The following is a 23,241-nucleotide window of genomic DNA, read 5'->3' as shown; positions in this document are numbered from 1 at the left end:
ATCTTTAAAAATACAGCTTTCAGGATATCTTTCAACTTTAAGTACATACAGAATTGCCAATGCAGCTTTAATCAACTTGTTGGCAATTGATTGGGGGATTGTAGCAATATATACTACTTCATTTATTTCATTTCATTTCACTTACCTAACAACTGAGTTCAAAGAGAAAATATATTGATGGAGTTGTAGTTGTATTTTCAGGTTGATGTTTCTTTCATATAATCACAGTTACCTCAATTAAAATGTTGTAACTGAATACCTATATTCATGTAAATATCAAGAGTATAATTCAGACATCTTAATTGTCTTGCTTCATTGTGGGCCCACCGTGAAACACAGGCTATAGCGAAGAATCCATTATATTCTCAGTCCTCCTAAATATACTTATGGGGGATTTGCCATGTTTTGGGTTAATAGATTTCTGGGGTTAATAGATGCAAACTATTGCATTTGGAGTGGATAAGCAATGAGGTCCTGCTGTATAGCACAGAGAACTGTATCTAGTCATTTGTGATGGAGCATGATGGAAGATAATGTGAGAAAAAGAATGTATATACATATATATGTGACTGGGTCACTTTGCTGTACAGTCGAAAATTAACAGAACACTGTAAACCAATTACAATAGAAAAAATAAAGATCATTAAAATTTTTTAAAATAAGATAATATTACAAAGTTTAAAAAACAATTATCCTCTATTCCCAAAGAGCTCAGAATCTAGTACATTCTATAATATTCAGTGTTCCGTTTTTACTCTGTAAGTCAGTCGTCAACTTTACTAGCTTTCTGGTGAACCATTCTATCCTTCTGTTACAGGTAAGTAAACAAGGACACCACACACAGTACATTTTCTGTGCCTAAACGCAGGGTTAAATTTTCGTTCTTGTGAGATGAAATTATTCCGTATGTGCAAATCCTAATATGACTCTTACTATGTACTGTTCTGAGCACTGCTAATACAAAAGTGGAAGACGTGTGTGTGGCAAGGTTAGACAGATACTGAACAAAGGACTGTGCTTAGGGGATGACATGGGCAAAGAGGGCAACTCTAAGTGCATGGTCACCTTAAGTAAGATAAGGGAACGTTTGCTTGAGGAGGTGATGTTTAAAGTGACTTCTGAAGTGTGGCTGAAGAGAAGGAGATGGGTCGGTCGAGACTGCGGAGGCAAACAGGGCTTTATCTTAAAGGCAAGAGAAAGCTCTCCAAAGGGTTTGGATTAAGAGGTTGATAGGATGCACGTGACTTTGGAAGACTAGTATTCCATGCATGACTGTCTTAATTACTGTAGTTTTACAAGAAATATTACTCTTTATAGAACAAACCTCCTTCCTTTTTCATCTTCACAAGCACTTTGACTACACTGGGGCTTTTGTTCTTCATAGAAGTTTTAGACTCAACTTGCAAGATAGATCTCTCTGCCGATCAGTCTTGTGAATGTTTTTATTGAAATTATATTCACTTGTGAACAATATCACATTTCCAAATTATGGAAATTTAAAATTTTATCTTTTTATAATTGACGTCTAACCTAATTGAATTGTCAGAGTACATTCTATACGATACTAATTCTTTAAAATTGGTTGCAACTTTTAATGGAATAATTTGTATGAATGATCTACATGTGCTCAAGAAGAATGTATATTTTCTAATTGATTGGATGTCAAGTTTGATAAATGGGTTCTAGGTATTTTCACCACAAGCTTCTTTACCAAAAACATCTTTGCCGCAGTATTTTACTGCAAAAATTTTTGCTGCGTAACTAGCCATAAGGCAGTTTTGCCATAAAAGATAAAACAACAAAAAATAAAAGAGGGGAGTTCCCATCGTGGCTCAGTGAAAACAAATCTGACTGGCATCCAGGAGGACGCAGGTTCTATCCCTGGCCTCATTCAGTGGGTTAAGGATCTAGTGTTGCCCATGAGCAGTGGTGTAGGTTGCAGACGCGGTTCAAATCCCATGTTGCTGTGGCTGTGGCGTAGGCTGCAGCTGCAGCTCCAATTCGACCCCTAGCCTGGGAACCTCCATATGTCGTGGTTACGGCCCTAAAAAAGACAATAAGATAGATAGATAGATAGATAGATAGATAGATAGATAGATAGATAGATAGATAAGCAATGTTGAAAGGGACATCATAAAACATGAGAAATGAATAACAAAATTTAAAAAGACTTTATTGCAAAATAGAAAATATTTGAATACATTTAACCTGTGTGCCGACTCTTGACAAGACTGTACAAATAACCAACTTTATTCTCGGCTGTACCTAACTAAGCACTTGCCTTCCAAGTCTTGTTCATAGCATTACATCTTTTTTTTTTTTTTTTTGCTTTTGGCTCCTCATTCAACATCCCAATGTTATTTTCACTATAAATTCTTCCTTCTTTAGGAGAGGTATCAGTTTCCAAATACTAGGATGCATGTTTGTAAATGAGCTTTGTAGTGTGTGGTGAAAGCCTCTGCACTGCTGTTTGTTCTTAGCTTATTGTCGCAGGTCCACTGATAGACATTACAAAGTTCTGTGGAAAATGTGGACTCACTTCTGTGCCTTCAAGGCCCTTGGCCTCTTTCTCCTCCAACATAGTGTGTTTCAAAAGAAGAAACCAACTCTTGGGGGAAATTATCTGTCATGATTTTTGTATTGCATATATCAAGCCAACTGTCAGCCAGTTCGTTTATCTTTTACAGCAAAATTGCCTTACAGCCAACTATGTGGCAAAAATATTTTCAGCAAAAATGCATGCAGCAAAGATATTTACAGCAAAGAAGACCATGGTGAAAATTCCAGACACAAGATAAATGTACTATTCCGTCAGACTGTCTCCATTCTCGTTATTTTCACCTCCTGAGCTCTTTGGAGATAGGCTTAATCTTCTCATCACTACCTTGTATCTTTTAACCTCTCTTTTACATCATTTATCTTCTATTTCTCTATGCTGCATCCTGGGGAATTTTTTCACGTCTGTTTGCCAGTTTATTACATCTCTCTTCTTGTTTAATCTGCTATGCAACCTATCCATTGAGGTAGTAATTTCAACAAATACATTTTTCATTTCTAAAATTTAAATCTAACATTTCATGAAATCTGCCAAGTCATTTTTGTAGCCTTTGTTGCTAGATAGTTTAAAAGTTTACTTTTCATTTCTTAGCTATTTCATATATAATTTTTATAAATTTGGGATTGGGTGACCCAACTATAGCAAAGTTTTTGGAAGTCTAATTATGTTGTTCTTTGTTTTTGCTGGCTCATTGTCAAACTACTCTCTTTTTTATATTTATATTTGTTTCCTTTAATTACAAGTATAGATTTGTTTGATCTTTATTGCATGGGAATCCCTAGGATGTAAGTAGGTGATGCTTCTTACCAAAGAAGTTTTGATGATGAGAACCTGAGGGTTTTAGAGGCTACCATGCTTTCCTGCCTTAGTATGGAGAGAAGAGGTTTGGATTTATCTCCCCCATCTACTGCTGCTCTCAGTCTTCTCAGAATATAATTAATTTTTGATATTTTTACCGTCAGAGCAAACCCTGTTTGTCTTTTTCACTTTGCCTGATATATATTGCTCTGACTTTCCTTACAGCACATAGCTTTTGCTTTGTTTTGTTTTGTGGGGGAGGCAAAAGAAAGGTTCCTTTGGAGAATTTCTTTACTTCCTAAAAATCCTAGCAATCCTTTAAGATTTATGTTTAATCCAGAATCTACTTGTATTGTGGCAGGAGGACAATTTGGGGTCTTTAGTCTGCCTTTACTGCCATAAGCAAAGCAAATCCAAGACTTAGCTGAAACACTAGGGTGATTAATAATTCTGTTCTTTGAGGAGTTCCTGTCGCGACGCAGTGGTTAACGAACCATCAGGTTGCGGGTTCGATCCCTGGCCTTGCTCAGTGGGTTAAGGATCGGCATTGCCATGAGCTGTGGTGTAGGTTGCATACGCGGCTCGGATCCCTCGTTGCTGTGGCTCTGGCGGAGGCCAGCGTCTACTGCTCCGATTAGACCCCTAGCCTGGGAACCTCCATATGCCTCGGGTGCAGCCCTAGAAAAGGCAAAAAGACAAAAAATAAATAAATAAATAAAATAATTCTGTTCTTTGAGAATAGAAACACAGGAAGAGAATCATATGTGACAAGTTCCATCTTAGACTTACTGAGCTTGAGATGTCTGTGACATCCACATGCATGTGAGTCAATAGATGACTATTTGGCCTAAAATCCAAGAGAAGAGTGTGGACTGGAGTTAGAGATTTATGCATAATTAACATAAAGACGTCAATTGAAGTCACGGGTATGGAGGACACTGCTGTTGAGAGTGCATGGAGAGCAACAGCGGGTCAGGAAAGATCCATAAGAGCCACCATCACTTAAGGGACAGAAAGAAATGGAGAAGTTGTTAGACAGGTATCAGAAAACTGGTGAGTGTGTGTCACAAAATCCGAGATGAGAAAGTGGACAGACTGTGCCAAGTGCTAATATCAAGAGTATACTTGGAAGATTTAGTAAATAAGGAGATATCTAGAAACACTGGGATGAGAAAAACTCAGGTAAGCTGGGTTGGCTAAGAACAAGACTGAGGGAATCTGAGAAGCCCGAGGCTCATCAGTCTCTCTGGAATTTTTTATTGTGAGCAGAGGAAAAGCAGGATAACGTCAGGATGCACGTGGAGAGGAGGGAAGACGGAGTTTTTAAAATAAGATTGGATATGCTTGAGTATGTTTAAGTGCTCACAGGAGGTAATTAGAGATTAAATATTGAAGAGAAAGGCAGGGGTCAAATGAGCATATTCACACAATACCTGAGAAGGTAGGCTGAGCTGGGCCAGAGTAGAGATGGTGAGAATTCTTGCTGATGACACTCTTATCAAATAAATAAAAAGTGAGCCCACAGGTAACACTGGGAGCGGCATTATGGGAAGGCAGTTCTAGGTAGAAAGGGTTTGAAATTGATGCTGAGGATAATGCGAGAGGAGATTAGCAAATCAGGGCGGCACTGCAAGCGGTGCCGAAGGCCCTGCTGAGGATGCAGGATGGGCTGTGTGGCTATTCTCCACCTGTGCAGACTTTGGAGAAGGCATGGAAAAGACAGATTAAAAAAAAAAAAACTATGGTCAATATTGCAGATTTTCTAAGAAGGTATTGTGGGAAAAGAAAAAAGGGGGGGCAACATGCTTAAGGGCATTGCAAAGAGAGGTTAAAGCAGTAGGGGGAAGAAAGAGATTAAAGGAAGAAAATCATTGTGCTTGGGCTTTCTCTGAAGTCACAAGATAAGAAGAATGTGCAGGACCAGCTACATGCTGAACTGAAAATAGGATAACTGAATTTCTGATTTCAGAACTTAAACAATTCCAGAGAAGGTCCAGAGGGTGGGGTTGATAACTAAAGTGAAGTCCAGGAGACTCTAAGATCACTGAGGCTGAGCAGACGCAGGAACTAAAGGCTGAGGAGTTGAATGGTCGCTAGAATGTCAAAGAAGAGAATAAGCTGAATCATATCTCATTAGTGAGAAGAAAGCCATCTCGGTCCTCTTTCCGAAGCAGCAGCAAGGTGCATTGTACTTCACTCACGACAAGAAAAGTTTAAGAAAAGTACTTATAATAATAATTTTCAGGGGAGTTGCCATTGTGGAGCAATGGAAACGAATCTGACTAGGATCCATGAGGATGTGCGGGTTCTATCCCTGGCCTCACTCAGTGAGTTAAGGATTCAGTGTTGCCATGAGCTGTGGTATAGAGCACAGACAGGGCTCAGATCCCACGTTGCTGCGGCTGTGGTGTAGGCAGGCAGCTACAGCTCTGATCCAACCCCTAGCCTGGGAACTTCCATATGCTGCAGGTGCAGCCCCAAAAAGAAAAAAAAAATAATAGTTTTCAAATGCAGTCTAAGTACCATGCATGTACAGAATAGTTGTCTACTACTCAAGGCTGCCAGAGGATGGAGTTCTTTGAAACACAAACAAGTAGGGAGAATGCCAACTTCTAAACCATAAAAGTTTTTATGTTGGAGATCGTTAGCAGTAAAGGTCATATTATTTATTTTTGTGAGTTGTAAATGAAAAATATGATGTGTACTTTTTCCTCGTGTAGCTCTGCCAGGAAGAAAATAGACTAAGTGATTCCGTGAGTGCTGTTCAATCCTTTGCTTGGGTGGTTTTGAATATTTCATAAAGGAGAACAAAATTTTAAGTTTAAATATCCATCCAACCTATGGTGGATTCTTTTTGAAACAATAAAGTAGTATGGAACAGTTACCACATTTTTTAAATCTAGCATTACCAATTTGATGTGAGGGTATTCCTTCTTTCTTCATACATCTGAGCATATTTTCAACCTTTGTTTGTTTGTTTGTTTATTTATTTATTTATTTATTTATGTATTTATTTTGCTTCTTAGGGCCGCACTTGTAGCTTATGGAAGTTCCCAGGCTGGGGGGTCAAATCAGAGCTACAGCCACCGGCCTACACCACAGCCACAGCCACAGCCCCACGGGATCCGAGCCAGGTCTGCGTCCTACACCACAGCTCACGGCCACGCCGGATCCTTAACTCACTGAGCGAGGCCAGGGATTGACCCTCGTCCTCATGGATACTAGTCGGTTTTGTTACCACTGAGCTGCTACGGGAACTCTCTCAACCTTATTTTTATGCACGTGGTTTCCTTCTAGTACGAACGTTTCCCACCATGTCTTTTATAAATACATTGACATAAAATTTAGGTTACAATAAATAGTCATATGAAAATGTAACAGCAGTCATGATGGAACCCAAATATCTAAAGCTGGAAATGCTTTGTTAACATCCATTTTTTCCTCTTGTCTATTTTATATACCTTGTAAGTTAGTAAGATCCATAAATATAGTCCTGTACAAACATCGTGTATCCCTCATCTTGATTTGAGAGGTTTTTGTACTTTTCAGCCCAGCATCTTTGATATAATTTAAAAATGTGTTTATGGTCACTCTTACGTTGTTTTCCCCTTTGTTTCTCTTATTAGTCAAAAGAGAAGATGTGCGACACCACAGAGCCAGTAGAAAGTTCTACTCAAACCACCACAACCACAGGAGCAACAACCACACAATTTAGGGTCTTGACAACCGCCAGAAGAGCAGCGACTTCCCAGCCACCCACCAGCCTGCCCACAGAAGGTGCCCTGGAGATAATTTTGCTTTCTTACTGAAGGAGGGAAAGGTCACTGTGAAGACATGTCCAGGAAAAGCTCTCTGAGGGGAAAATTATTCACTGGCAAACTGGATTTCTATTATGTTCTAAAATGTTTTTATTTTTTATTTTTTTTTGCTTTTGGGGGCCGCACCTGCAGCATATGGAAGTTCCCAGGCTAGGGGTCGAATCATCGAATCAAAGAGCTGCAACTTCCAGCCTATGCCACAGCCGCAGCAGCGGGGGATCCAAGCCATGTCTTTGACCTCCACCACAGCTCATTCAACACTGGATCCTTAACCCCCCGAGCAAGGCCAGGGATTGAACCCGCATCCTCATGGATACTAGTCGGGATCCTAACCCACTGAGCCACAACAGGAACTCCCCAAAGTGGATTTCTTAGGGATGTCTAAAAGTAAAAAGACAACATTATTATGGAATAAAAATATGGACGTTTTTAAAATGCATGGATGCCTTTTATTAAGATTTAGTTTTTAATAGTGATCCTGGCTACTAGTCCTCCCTAGAAAAGAAATAAAGATTTCCTTTCATACTGCTTAACTTGAATAATTATATTCAGTATTTTAGTCACAAGATAGAAAGGCAAAATGCCTATAAACTGTCCATTGATTTGGGGTTCTAAATAGTAGATAATTCTATGTATATGCCATTCAAATTGTATACTAATTGCCTGAATACTGTCAATAAAATGTGTTGGTCTATAGCCTATAGAGAGGTGCTGTGTATGGCACAGAAATTGTACTTGAAAAACATTTCCTTTGCCAGGGAATACAAAAATCCTAGAGAATATTAATGCATGAGCACAATTCATTGGGGAAGGTATATTAACCAAAATTTGTTAACCATCTCTTCTAAACAGTACCACTAGGGAGAAATGTGAGACTAGTTAGCCAAGGGTAAGCTTTGGGGAGGGGGAGATGGTCTTATTTATTTTCATAAATCTTGCTTTCATTTGAATAATTAAATTAAACTTGAATCTTTTTAATTGAAATTTAATTGGATATTAAAGTTAGCTGGAATAAAGTGATAAATTAAGGTGGAAGACAGCTGCTAAATATATTTTATTGCTTTTCAAACCAATATTATATTTTAATCCATATGATTTGGGCTTGTTATATAGCCTGAGAAAATATTTCTGTAATTTGAGTCCTTCCCTTTAGAATGAAATACAACTGCTGACATAAAAAAGCATGTTCTACATTTTGTTCACACAGGACAAGATCTTTTTGTATATGATTTTGGTCATATGTGTTAGCAGTGAATAAGCATTTAACTTCTGAAGTTAAATTTGTAAATATTGACAAATCTTTGCTATTCCAATTAACTTGGAATTTTCTTAATTATCTTTTTTTAAATGAATAAAGACTAGAGTCTAATTACAATGTCATTTTAGAAAATTAAAAGTAAATGTATTTTAAATTAAAGTTATAACTATACTTGTCTCACAGCTCTTAAGAAAATCATACAATACTAAAGTCTGAATCTTGCATCTCAGTAAGAAAATTTAGTACTACATTAGATAAGCTAAGATTTGCTCTCATTATACTAGAAATTAACTCGACAAAATATCAAAATCTATTCCTGTTATAGTTAAGGCATTAGTAGGCAATTACTGATCATAAGATTTATGTACCTTAAAATTTTTTCTGTTATAATAACTTTGACTTTCTCTTCCAGATGATACCAAGATAGCTCTACATCTAAAAGATAATGGAGGTAGGAACTGATATTTTTCTTTTATAAGTATTTTTAGAAACTATTTCATTCATTTAAATATAAGGAAGGAGTTGTGGGCTTCTAAATACAGAGTGAGGTTATATTTCAATCCTTGTTGGTATTCAACATGGGAAGAATTCAGCAGTTGGCTTGAAAAGTAAAACTGTTGCAGTAGTGGAATGAAATTCCCATCTTCGTATTTTCCTATAAAACTATAGGCAATGACCAATTATAAAGTGAAAACTTATCCACATATCTTGCTATTCCTTGTTGCTCTTGTCCTTGGTTTATTAGTTGCATATGTGGCTGCACAGCATAAATACTGGATTCAATTGTTTTTTCCACTGCATTGACTATTTAACATCCTTTAAAAATAAACTTAAGCAACACAGCAATATGGAAATATACTGTACTAGGCCTTTTTATGCAAAGCAAGGAACAAAAATTAAACATACAAAAAAAATTTAGTTAAATAGCATACTTAAAGTTTTCTAAGACAATTACATATCTGTGATGGGACTTGAAAATTTGAGGAAAAGAGATTTTACCAAAACAAGGCTGTGAAAGATACTGACTAAATATTTAAAAATAATTATTTTCCAATTAAATTATATTAGCGCATGTATGCGGGTCTATTGCAGGATGCTAGATCTTGATGAAAGAGATGTGTTATTAGCAATTGTCCATTCAGCTCAGGAAGGGGATTTCCTCTTCTCAGCAGCATCTTTTATGTCAATGTGGGTATACGACATTGATCTAGACCCAGTTTTACTCTTGCAACTCCAGATGATATTCTGAGTAAGGCAGAATCCAATATGTACATTATTAAGGATGTTTTTCTCTATAATTGTAGAGAATAGTTCCTAAATTACTTGGTCTAGGTCAACTAACAAGTATTCTATGCTTTCTTAGATGAGATTAGATTTAGAGTCATATCAGTTCATTGAAAAGAGAAGCTGCTCTGCCTCTGCATATGTATCATTATTGCATCAGTTGTCCACTGTCTTGCTTCTGTATCACAGTGCTCTCTTTCATTCATTTCTTACTCATGATTGTATTAATGCAGTAAGTGGGTAGTTTCACAGATGACATTTGCCACAAATATATAAGCTAAATAAATCTTAGTGCTTGAAGGGACCTTAGCAACTCCCCAGTTCAAAATTTCTCAGAGCAGGATGTCAGTAAGTTTCACGGGAACATAAGTCCTAATGTTGGGGTACCTCCTTTTGAGGGAGGGTGTGTAGCATGAGATGAATGAAATGGAGGAAGGGTCCCCAGAGACTTCTGTGTATTTATTACATTTAACTCTTAACATGAGTACTGCTTACATGTGTGTTTGTTTTATTATTCTCTATGCTGCCTTTTCTTTTTTCCTTAATGTCACAAAAATATTCTATGGGTTAACTGAAAAAGCAAAAGTTTCTAGTGATCGAATGATATGAGATGCTCTGGGTAAAAGAAAGTGAAATAAACTTATTTGCTGGAGAACTATTTAGAGCTATTACTGGTCCTTCGTTCAGTCATTCATTTACTCTTCCCGAGTGCCCGCTAATTAAAAAGCATTGTTACCTGCTTGGGGCTACGGCAGTGAACAAGGCTTAGACAAACTCCCTGCTTTCAGAGCACATTTATTCTAAAGAAACTTCAAGGTGGGAATAAAGATGTAGTGTCTGGCATTTCTCCACTATTTGGTCATAAGAACTTTTTTTTTTTTTTTTTTTTTACAAATAGCATCTCATGGACTTAATGTTTTGTGGAATACCTTTTGGGAAATAGTTTTCTAGAATATTACCAATTATCCCAAAGAAAATCTTTAGTTTTGTTTAATGCAGTAAGGAATCATAACAACTGAAAGATTTTCTTAATGCAGTGCATTAGAACTATCTTACGGCACTCAGAAATCACGTTAAGTAAATTCCAAGATTGAAATGGAGGACTTTTTTTCCTTTTTTTCATACTAGAAAAGTCGACTGTTGGATTTTCAGATATTTAGATCATTGATATGCAGCAGACATCCATCAGAATTCCAAAATATCACAATGAAACTGAAATATGTCTATACACCGGAACTCTTTTCATGGCTCTGCTTGTTTGCAAAGCACTTTTCCTAAAAGTCAGAGCAGACCAGCCTGACCAGGATTAAGGTAAATGTTCCTTCAGGAAGGAACACATTGCTTTTTACAGCAACTTTATTAAGATCACATGCTGTCGTGGCTTTTTATTTTATGGACTGTGGAGATGCAGGAAGGATTGCCAATTTCAATCCAACTTCATGAGTTAATTAAACATGTTGCAAAGAGGATTCTGAATCTCTCTCCCCCTCCCCCTCCAGCTTAACATTTTTGCAAGATTGAGGTAACAATGAAAAAGGATACTAATTTAAATGTTTTCTCACATTTACTGAGAATTTTTTTAAATGCGAGTGAATACATTTTTATAACTTGCTGCGTATTATTGCAGAGAAATTCAGCACATTTTCTTTCTTGCTTTAATTCTTAAAAGCATTTTAATTTAGAGGTCTGTATTTCTCTAGAAAAAAAAAAGGTGCCATTTTTCAAAGTAGTCATTATGTATCTAGATACCAGTGACTCTGACTTTACCTCCATCATCTTTAGATATTGGATTTACCTCATCTCTGAGTCTTCCTGGGACATTTCTATGGGTTAAAGTAGTTGATTTTCTTAGTGGAATCCACAGCTGACATGATAATACATTCACTTTCCAGGAGATTCTCCTTCATCCCTGATATGAAAACATAAAATACTTCTGAGCATCTGGACACCAAAGGCACACAACAGGGTTTCTCATTCACAGGAACCAAACCGAGCTCCAGTCTGCCAAGTCACTCTCCATAAATCTTCAGCTGTGCACTGCATTTCCTGCTCCATTTAAATGAGGTCTAGGTAGAGCCTCGGCAAGTTTCAGGCTAGTTGTTAGACTGGAGACTTTTTGTAGTCTTCAGGGTTGAGTGGAAATTCTAAGCTCAAAATAATTTGGAGAAAAGCAGCTGAAAAAAAATCTAAATAAAGAATGATTCCTAATGAGCACAGGTGCCCTTCGTAAGATACTGCTTTGATTCAGTTGTTAAGTGGCTGAATACAGAATCTCAGAATAACCAACATAAGGATAGCATTTTATCTCCAACTGAACTATCCCTAGTCACATGTTTATAATATTAAGCTTCGAGCAATACGTAAGTCTAATAATTAGCATATCTGTTCTTTATTTATATGAAAGCCAGGAGAGGCAGAGGAGTAGGAGGACGAAGGGGAGGGCAAAGGGGAGGAGAAAAGAAAAAAGAAAGGAAAAAACACCTACTGTTTCCTGTTCCAAGCACCATTCTTACTGCTGTGTGTCTGTGTATAAAGTGTATTTAATATATATGTACATAAACTGTGAGTTGTGAGTTGGTCCTAGCATTATTTCCATTTTATAGCTGAGGAAATAAAAGTATAGAAAGGTAAGGTTACCTGACTAGTACGTGGCAGAGCCAGGATGTGACTCTGTGCTGTGTTGATGCGGATTCAGGGTCTTGGCAGCCTCACAGCGTAGCTAGCTGCTCCCTGGTGTAGGACAGGCCTCTCAGAGACTTCACATGGGAGATGCCACTTTACTCACATCTGATACATTCTTCTTCCTTTTCTATAACAACCCACTGTACTTATAAGTATTTGGAAATGAAATTTCCTTTCCCTGTGTAATTATGTATTCATCTCCATTTTATCCTTTCTTTGAAAATCACAATGCATGGACTCTCCCGTGTAATTGAGTCGTGTCAGAAGCACTGGCATAAGTTCTGCAAACTTGAGGGCTACTCTGTGTTTATGTTCAAAATCTAAGTTCTTTTTTCTTCTTGGTTTCTCTAAAAATTCAGGTTTCATTCACCATTAAGGGGTTTCTAGAATGTATTCTTTAAATATATGTATTTCTGTGGATTCTGATTACAAGCATTTAAAACCACACCTTCCTTGAGTTTTCAAATTCTGGCAAAAGCTTATTAGGAGAGTTAACATTTTTAAGGAGTTATCTAGCTATGTACTTTAAAAGGTACGACCATTAAATATTTCCCCTGGCATTTAATGAGGCTGCTTCCAAATGACACCCAGCACTTAAACAGAAACATAAATGTCCTCAAGATGCCAAACTGGATAAAATTATAGCCAGGGCTGAAAAGGGTTTGCCAGTTAAATCAATGGCAAAGTCTTATAATTGAGAAGTGAAATCTTCAACCAGGTTCAGCTCAATTAGCAAACTGAGTTGTGCCATTCTGCTGCACTGCAGATGTTGAGATTATTTCAAGCGCTAAAATCCTGTGATTGATGTTATTATTTAAGAGGTGTTGACTGAGATTTATCAGAGTACCCCAAACTGCATCCTCTCTTGGCTCCTCTAAAGGTTCTTCCTTTTGATAGTTAAGTTTCTTTCACATATATATATTTGAATGTAAGTTTGTAATTGCTAATGATATTTAAAGTATGAGCACTTCAGACAGCATTGATCTGTTACGCAGGTGGTACTGTGTCATTCCTTCTTACTGCTGGGAAATATGCTAAATGTGGATTCTGAGAGGCTGCATTCTTGAGTTGAAAGGTGGAGTCTTCATCAAAAGGATGCTAAAATAGCTGCATTAAACAGTTTACAGAGCATGATAAAGTTAATTCTGGGGTACAAATCTGCAAAGTGATTGATTTCAAAGAGCTAATACAGAAACACTTTGGATGAACTATGGAATAGTTGGTCTAAATTCTGATTCTGGGACTTTGCTGGTAGCTCCGTGGGTTAGTAAGGATCTGGCACTGTTACTGCTGTGGCACAGGTTCCATCCCCAGGCCGGGAACCTCCACATGCCACAGATGTGGCCAAAAAAAATTTTTTAAATAAAAAATATATTCCGATTCTGTTGAGTTTAGTTTCCTGTTTCTCAACATATGACTTTTCATCCAAAGATAAAATGTTAGAACATTATTCTGACTTTTTCACTAGACTCCTTCCAAAGTTATATTTTTATTACCTCATCTGTATTGACAGATCAAGTGTCTAGTGTTTCATTTATCATTCAATCAAGTTATTTTTTGACTTTAATACATAAATCATCAAAGTAGCATATCTTCACTTTTTTCTCTACTTTCCCTTGCTATTTTTTTCATCTACTTCTTTCAGGTAGATCAGAGTCTTGTAAGCAAAGGGAAACTGTTATTGCCTTTTGACAGGCTATTGAATATCTATCACTTTCTGTTTCTAAAACTGTTAAGGTGTCTTGGCATTTGGCTTTATCTTTTGCTTTGTTTGGCTCCTTTTCATGATAGCACTAATTCTAATCCAAGTCTGTATGTGCCTTAACAGTGAAAATTTTATTTTGAATGTTATTATTTTGAATGTTCCCTAGGATTAAGAATTTCTCTCCTAAAATTTTGCCCAGAGCAGTGGTTTTCAACTTCTGTACCCAGAAATCCACTGGCTGTTCTCCTCTAAGTTTATTATTTTCGCTTATAAAACCCTAGTGCTCAGACTGTTCTCCATAACAATTAAATCTGAACCCAGAGAGCTGGGACCCAGGTGTCAATACTTTTTAAGCCCCCAGGTGATTCTCATGTAAAGTTCAATTGAAAACGGGTGGTCTGAGGCAATGCTTCATAAATATTCAGAAGCATCTGACTCTTAGGGGGAAGAGAGAGTCTCATTCAAATGCACTTTCTGCTGTAGCGGTTCCAAGGTGGAGCCCAGATCTCGGCAGTGCACTTCTCACAAGCTCTCAGATAATCCAGACACCACCAGCTCACAGACCACACTGGTATCAAGAGCTGAGTGAATTCTTGATTTTTTTTCTGCCAGAGTCCCCAAAATAAAAATGGCATTTCTGATTGAATATCAGTGAATCCACCCATTGTTCCTCACCCTTGCCTCCTGACTCTTCTAACGCAACCCTTTAATTGTGGCAACAAGAAATTACCCCGTCTACACGTTGAGAATGTGTCTTGCTCAGCTCAGGCAAGAGACCCAAAAGCATTGCATTTGTTATAACTCATTTTTCGTGTAATATGTGAAAATTAGTCCATTTTAGCTGTTACAAATTTATTTGTTTTAGTCAAAGTTACACTTTCTGTATTTGTTGAACCACATGAAATGCTGATTTTTTTTCTTTTTTACAATTTTTGACCTACAAAATTTGCAATTTCTTTATCTTTTTTTTGCTTTTTTTTGCTTTTTAGGGCTGGACCTGCAGCATATGAAAGTTCCCAGTCTAGGGGTCAAATCAGAGTTGTAACCCTGGCCTACACCACAACCACACCAGCGCAGGATCCAGGCCATATCTGTGACCTACACCACAGCTCACAGCAACGCCGGATCCTTAACCCACTGAGCGAGGCCAGGGATCAAACCCTCAACCTCATGGTTACTAGTCGGATTCACTTCCGCTTCGCCACAACAGGAACGCCCAAAAATTGCAATTTCATTGTTCGACCCAATTGTTTAAAAAACTGTTATCCATGGAGTTTCCATCGTGGCTCAGCAGAAACGCATCTGACCAGCATCCATGAGAACACAGGTTCTATCCCTAGCCTCGCTCAGTGGGTTAAGGATCCAGCGTTGTGGTGAGCTGTGGTGTAGGTCGCAGACGCAGCTCGGATCCTATGTTGCTGTGGCTTGGTGTAGGCTGGCCGCTACAGCTCCAATTCAAACCTTAGCCTGGAAACCTCTATATGTCATGGGCGTGGCCTAAAAAGATTAAAACAAAAAAAAACAAAAAAAAACCCCTATTATCCAGCATAGGAAAGCAAAAGGAAAATCGATTGGAATATACATTTTCTCCTTTATGTTGATTTGTAGACAGGATTTGTAGAGTTTATACTGTGGATAGAACATAGAACAAATGATATAGAAGAACCTCTCTGGAAACACACATGGCTTCCAAGAAGTAGCTCTAAATACACTTTCCATTTGCCATCAGCAAAACGTCTCACTATATCTTCTCACTGACTGATTGCTACTTTTCTTTCTGTGCTCATCTCTTACATAATTCTCTATTGACTCTCTTGTCAAAAACCTGGGCTTGGGAACCTCATGTTGGAAGAAAGACATTTCCATATACCATTAGATTTTGGGACCTGAGATTTATGAGGGGCCCTAGGAGTGGTTTTTGTGTGACCTGGTATTTATTTTAACCCTTTGTGGAGTACTAAACCTGTGTAAAATTACTATTATGGTTTTCTTAAAAAATGAACCGTCTAGGGATCATGGTTAATTGCCTCATGCTACAGAAATAAAGTGTATGTCACCAGAAGATTAGATTAATTTTGATCATGATTTAGTTTGATTTCATGTATTCAAGAAACATTTCCTAACTACTCTCTGTCATGCCCATGGGTGGGAAATGGGAATACGCAGATAAACAAGGTCTATGCTAACTCCGAGGAAGCAGGTAGACCGGTGGGATGAGATAGAGGAGGGAATCAATAATTTAGTATAGTGTGAAAAGTGCAACGATAGATTCAAGAAAAAACAATGAGGGCAGAGAAAAGGCACCTAAATAAAACTGGTAAAGGAAAAATAAACAAATAAATAGAAATAAATAAATAAAACTGGATTTATGGGAAAGCTTCCCAGAAAAGATGATGCTTGGTCTAAGTTTAGAAGTGTGGTTAAGCTTTGTGTAGACGGGGGACAGGAGGATGACATTTCAGCAGTGGGATTAGCAAAGACAGGGTGTCAGTAGCATGAAACATCAAAATGTGTTTGGCTAACTCAGAAGAGTTGCCACAGTTCATTTGGTTAGGGTAAAGATACACACAGGTAGTGGAGGACGATGAGGTTGAAAGATAAGCAGGGGCTTTAGGGCTCATAGAGTTTTATGTTAGACAAGGGAGTTTGAACTTTATCCTGAAGACTCTGGGGAGCCCTGACATCATTTAGGCAGGGGAGTGTCCTGAAAAGCTTTCCATGTTTAGTAGGTTGTTCTTGAAGGATTCTGAGTAACAGATGGGAAAGGAGTGAGATTGAGGCCAGGAAACCTAGTTAGGAGACTATACTAGTAATCCATAGAAAAAATAGTGAGAGGCTAAACTCAGGTAGTTGTTGATCGTAGGAATAAAGAAGACAGAATGAACAGGAGATAAGTATTTGATGAGTAGAAGCTACACAATGACTATCTGGTTGGATGTGTGATTTATGTGATAGGAAGCTGATTAAGGTGCTTCCCAGGACATGGGTTTAGTGATCTGGGCAGGTGAGGGTGCTGTAAAGAAGGGATATAGGAAGAGGAACAGGTTTTGGGTGGAGGCAATGAATTTACTTTGAGCATACTGACTTTGAGGTGTCTGTGGGACATCCAACCGTCCATGTGGTATTTTTCTATGCAGATATGAAATTCACTTGAGAAATGCAAGAAATGATATAAATTTAGGCATCCTCCAAATCAAAATGATAGTGGAAGTTATCAGAGTGAATGAGATTCCAAAATAATAATGTAAAAGTGAAACAAGCAGAGGACTAATGAAGGAACACGCATTTGAGATTTTGTGACGAAAACTAAAAACAGAGTCAAAGGCAAGAAAATCACAAGAATGTGGTATCACAGACGCAAAGGTAGAAGAAGAAAAGTCCCAGAGGAAGTAGGGAACGATGTCAATGCCACAGACAAGTTAAAACAACAAATAACAGAAAAATGCCCATTCGGTTAGGTAGCATGTGGACATTTGCTGACCTTGACCTGACAGTTCTACAGTCCACAGTTGGCCAACCCCCACATAGAATCTGAGAAGTCCATAGGCATTAAGGAAATTGAAATCAAACAGGACATGCTATTATTTCAAGAATCTTGATGAGAAAGTAAGCATAGATTTCTGCTGTTGACAGTGTTGTTTTCTTTTAGGAGCATATTTACTTGGTAGAGGTTTTGCGGAGAAAGAAGACATGGAGGAAAGGAGTTGAGATGACTGAGAATGAAGTGACAGGTCTGCAAGCTTGGGTGGGTCGGTCCACATGGAGGTGAGGAGCTAGGTGAGAGGGAGAAGTTGAGCAGGTTCATCTGAGCTTGCTGTCTTCTCACTAAAGTGGGAAACAAAGTAACATGGCGAGAATGAGTAGGAGAGGTCAGAGAAGAATGTCTAGGGGTTAAAAGACAAACATTGCCAAAGGGAACAGAAAAAGGAGCCCACTGCTAATGCCGAAGTGTATTTGGAGCCTGCTGATCTTGATGACAATCCTTGAAGTTTTATGACATCACTAAATGTTTTCCTGTGTCCTAAATCATGGCTTATTGCTCATATAATATGCTGATCAAGTGTAAGCAAGCGATAGCAACAAAAAACGGAAAATTTGTTGGAGAGGTAAGATGTGCTACTTTTTAAAAGGCATTAAGCTTTAAAGACAGTTTTTTAAAATGCATCAGACGGTACATTTAGTTTAATATTTTTCCGCAGCTAGTTTTTCAATGGCTTGCTGTTCCATTAGGACTAATTTTTGCCTTAGTTTTTATTCTGTAGTGCTCAAATAATACCATGCAAGATTTAAAATGTATCTTGGGTGGCAAGGACAGGCGTTAATGATTTAATACTGATTTATAACAGTACTGTAGGCTACTGTGACCAAATGTTATTATTTCAGATACAGTAATAAATTAACAACTTATTGGATAAAATTTCAACCATAGTGATTTTAACATGTGTCAACATTATGCTCAGCAACTACTAAAGAAAAAAATTTTAAATGTAGAGCTAAATTTAAATGGAATTCTAAGAAATATCTGTTTACCTAAAGAAGGCAAGAAAGAGGGAAAAATGGACCACATAATGGATAGACACAAAGAAAACAAATAGCAAAATGGCAGACCAGATCCAACCCTACCAATAGTTATATTAAATGTAAAGAGAATAAACATCCCAATTGAAAATATAGATAATCAGACTGACTTTTTAAAAATAAGATCCTGGTGTTCCTGTTGTGCTGCAGCAGAAACGAACCCGACTAGTAACCATGAGGTTTTGGGTTCGATCCCTGGCTGTGCTCAGTGGGTTAAGGATCCAGCATTGCCGTGAGCTGTGGTGTAGGCCGGCAGTTGTAGCTCCAACTAGACCCCTAGCCTGGGACCTCCATATGCCACAGGTGCGGCCCTAAATAGACAAGACAAAAAAAAAAAAAAAAAAACAAGATCCAACTATATATTGTTTGCAAAATATGTAAAATGATTTAAGGTAAAATAATACAATGATTTTAAGGTAAAATAATAGAAAAAGTATATATCCTTCAATAACATAAAAATATATAATTTTTAGTTCTATATTATATATATATAATATAACTGGAGTGGCTACTAAATATCAAACTAAATAGACTTAAAGACAAGGAATAGCAACAGAGGTAAATAGGAAAGTATAAAAAAGATGAAAATGTTTTTCATCAGGAAGACATTGTAATTTTTTTAAATTAGGCAAACAAATAGAAAAGTTTTGGGGAGATTTATAGATTTAAACTGCACTATCTGGGAGTTCCTGCTGTGGCTCAGAGGTTTACAAACCTGACTAGTATCCATGAGGCTTAGGGTTAAATTCCTGGCCTTGATTAGTGGGTTAAGGATCCCCAGTGGCTGTGATGGTCGTGTGATGTAGTTGCAGTTTCGGCTCAGATCCCTCTTTGCTGTGGCTGTGGTGTAGGCTGGCAGCTGCAGCTCCGATTGGACTCCTAGCCTGGGAACTTCCATATGCCACAGGTGCAAAAATAAAGAAATAAAAATACACTATCAACCATCTTGATCTGGTTGATTTATAGAACACAGTTTCCAACTGTAGTACGTAGATTTGTTTCCACGTATAGAAGAAATGGTCACCAAGGGAGTTCCCCTGTGGTCTAGCACTTTCACCACTGCGGCCTGGGTTCATGTTCCCTGGTCTGGGAACTGAGATCCCACATCAGGCTGCTGCATGCCAGGTCCGAAAAAAACAAATCAGTAAAGAAGATAGACCATATATTGAACCATAACAATGTCTTAAACTTCAAAAGATTGAAGTCTTAGTGACTGTGTTCTCTGACTAGAAAAGAATTAAATGAGGATCATTAGCAATATGTATCCAAAAAAATCCCCAAATTTGTGTAAAGTAAAACCACTTCTAAATACTGTGGAGCTCAAAGAAGAAATCATAAGGGAAATTAGAAAGTATTTCAATTGAAAGATAAAGGATACAACGTACCAAAATTTGTAGGGTTCTAAGAAAACGTATAGTTATAAATACTTATATGAAAAAGAAAGAACACTTAAAATTAATGATCTAAGCCTCCAATTTAAGAATTTGAGCAAATTAAGCCAAAAATAAGTAGAAAGAAGGAAATGGCAGAAAAAAATGAAATAGCAGATAGACAAACAATAAAGAATATAAATAAAGTCAAAAGTCGTTTCTTTGAAAAGTTAAATTTAAAAGCCTCTAAAGAAAACTGATCAAAAATTTGATAAATTAGACTTCATCAAAATTGAAAAATTTTGCTCATCTTCAAAGGCTGTTAAGAAGATGAAAAAGCAGGAGTTCCCATGATGTCTCAGTGGAAACGAATCTGAAGAGCATCCATGAGGACGCAGGTTTGATCCCTGGCCTCACTCAGTGAGTTAAGGATCAGGCGTTGCCCTCGGCTGTGGTGTAGGTCGCAGACGTGCCTCGGATCTGGCGTTGCTGTGACTGTGGCATAGGCCAGCAGCCACACCTCTGATTCGACCCCTAGCCTGGGAACCTCCATATGCCATGGGTGTGGTCCTAAAAAGACAAAAGACAAAAAAAAAAAAGAAAGAAAGAAAAAGGAAAGAAAATCAAAAGGCAGATCACATACAGGAGAAAATATTTATAATACGCATATGCTACAAAAGGCTTGTATCAAGAATTCCTGCAAATTAGTAATAAAAAGAGAAAGCCTCAATGTGATACCATTTCACACCCATGATAATGTTTTGACACCAACACTGATGAGGATATGGTGCCTTGGAACTTGCCTATCTTGCTGATCAGAGTTTGGTATATATAGTACAGCCACTTTGGATAACTGGCAGTTTCTTATAAAGTTAAACATAGATCTTTCTTTGAGCCAGATATTCTATGTTTATGTATTTATCCAAGAGAAAACACATCCGCAAAAGTATTGTACAAGAATATTCACAGCAGAGTTCCCATTGAGACTCAGTAGGTTAAGAACCCAACTAGAACCCATGAGGCTGCGGGTTGGATCCCTGGCCTCACACAGTGAGTTAAGGATCTGGTGTTGCTGTGACTGTGGCATAGGCCACCAGCTGTAGCTCGGATTTGGTTTTGACCTCTAGCCTGGGAACTTCTGTGTGGCAGTTGTGGCCCTAAAAAGAAGAAAATGCATCAAGAATATTCATAGCAGCTGTAATCTTAACTGCCAATAACTAAACACAATCCCGATATTCAGCAGTAGAATAAACAAATTGACTACTTCATACAATGGACTACTATTCAGCAGAAAAAAAGAACAAACTACTGACATATGCAATGATGTAGAATCAACTTTAAAACATCGTTTTAGGCAAGAGAATTCAGGCATGAAAGAGAACATGCAATACTGTTTGATTTGTGTGAAATTCAAGGTAGATGAAACTACAGTAAGAGAAATTAGCACAGTGGTTGCTCAGGGCAGGACAGAGTGGGGGCTGTAAGGATTGACTGGAAAGGGGAAAATGGAATTTTTATTGGGGCATGGAAATATTCTGTATCTTGACTTGGCTGAGGATTACTTTGGTATATGAAATTATCAAAATGTATTGAATTGTACACTTTGGATCTGTGCATTTCAAGGATGCAAGTTTTACCTTAGTGAAAAAAAAAAGAAATTTTGATGTGCTTCTCATAAACTAGTTTTTTAAAAAAAAAAATCTCATGAGAATGTTCTTCCAGCTTCTTAAAATTCTCAACGAAAGAGTGCAAAAAAAGCTTATCCTTAGCAAATGAGCTTATCTAATTAGTAGACATAAAATTTAATGTTTCTGATTATTTGGTTTATGTTTTGCTTTACGTTATTTTTAGACTCTTCCCATGTAGTTGCCAATAATGATAAAATCATCTGGAACTTACTCGGCTGTTACTATATACCAGGCACTCTTCTAAGGGCTTTGCATGTTTGTCTCTGAATCCTTACCACGCTATGAAAAAAAGTACTATTACAGTCTTATTTTATGCATGAAGTGTCAGAAGCACAGGTATTTAAGTAATCTGTTTAAGGTGACACGGCTTGTAAGGGACCTGGCTGGGCTATACCACCAGATGCTCCGCTGTCAGTGCGTGTGCTGTACTCCCACTGCCACCCTGCCCTGTAGCCTGGGAGGGACGCTCCAGACCTTGCAGTGACCATGGAGGAAGAAGCCTCTTCATCCTGTACCTTCTGAGTAGAAAGACAAATGTGTGTCCAAGCCACTGAGCTAAGATGGAGCCTTGGTACCTGCGCTCCTCTTAGTCGCGGCTGTACTAGCAGATCAGTGTGAGTCTTCTTGAAAATATTCATGGAAATGGGATCCATTCTCTCACTTAAGCTTAAGTACGTGTTGCGTGAAAGAAGGGACACTGACTTTGTAGCCATTTGCCTGCCATTCTCCCTCTATTAAAGCCATCTAAGACCTCAGCAAATACAAGCAGCACCGATTGCCAGTTCATAGGCAGAATGAGCTTGGCAGGCCATCTGATCCCATCCCCCACAACTCTGAGACAGAGCCCTTGCAACTGTAACACTCATAGGAGGACCGCGTACCCATAGTGTGGGGCCGTTTTACAAAACTGATTGGATGGGCAAGGTTAGGCGGAGACCAGTGCTTGCCTCTGGACTAACCATATTCTACCCCACATTCAGTGTGTGGGACTTTATAGTCCACGAAGCTAGATATTCCAGGACCTAAGGGGCAGACAGCTGTGATAAAAGATTTTATGGTATCCTTCTTTGTAAGCTCGCTAGAGTCAGGCTAGCTGACTCTGTCCTTCTTAGAGACATTATCTGAGCCATGTTTTGACTATTGATGCTAAGCAGTGACCCATAAATACCTTGCAAAACTGGTCCTCGATGTTTTGAATTTTTTCTTTCTACCCTTGATATATGTGCACATTTTATGAGTTCTGGTAACACAAATTCAAATAAAATTTGAGGCTTTACCCAAGGGTTTTTCCACTTTCTGATGCTGTCCTTTTGAGACACATAGGACAGACATATAATCCTGCCCATTTACCCTCCCGAGAGAGTCCATATGTCAAAACCATAACAGATAACAAAAGGATTGTATGGTTGTTAAGAACATCGAGGGCTATAGTTCAGTCCTGAGGTACCTACAAGTGCCAAATTGATGTCTCCAGAAACTAGATTAATCCATGCTTTCTTTGGA

The 23,241-nt window shown here is 38.0% G+C and overlaps 1 protein-coding gene across 1 annotated transcript in view; it reads left to right on the top strand.

Moving 5' to 3' along the window:
- Window positions 1–23,241, top strand: part of PLXDC2 (plexin domain containing 2) — a 407,227-nt gene that overhangs the window by 346,267 nt on the left and 37,719 nt on the right. The window contains exons 11-12 of the mRNA XM_047755528.1: window positions 6,982–7,132; window positions 8,844–8,882. Coding sequence (XP_047611484.1) covers window positions 6,982–7,132; window positions 8,844–8,882 — 190 coding nt within the window. The remainder of the gene's footprint in view (window positions 1–6,981; window positions 7,133–8,843; window positions 8,883–23,241) is intronic.

The sequence above is a fragment of the Phacochoerus africanus genome, chromosome 12 (assembly GCF_016906955.1).
Source record: "Phacochoerus africanus isolate WHEZ1 chromosome 12, ROS_Pafr_v1, whole genome shotgun sequence".
Classification (NCBI taxonomy): Eukaryota; Metazoa; Chordata; class Mammalia; order Artiodactyla; family Suidae; genus Phacochoerus; species Phacochoerus africanus.
Note: the sequence above shows the minus strand (reverse complement) of the source record. Positions and strands in the feature narration are given on the sequence as shown.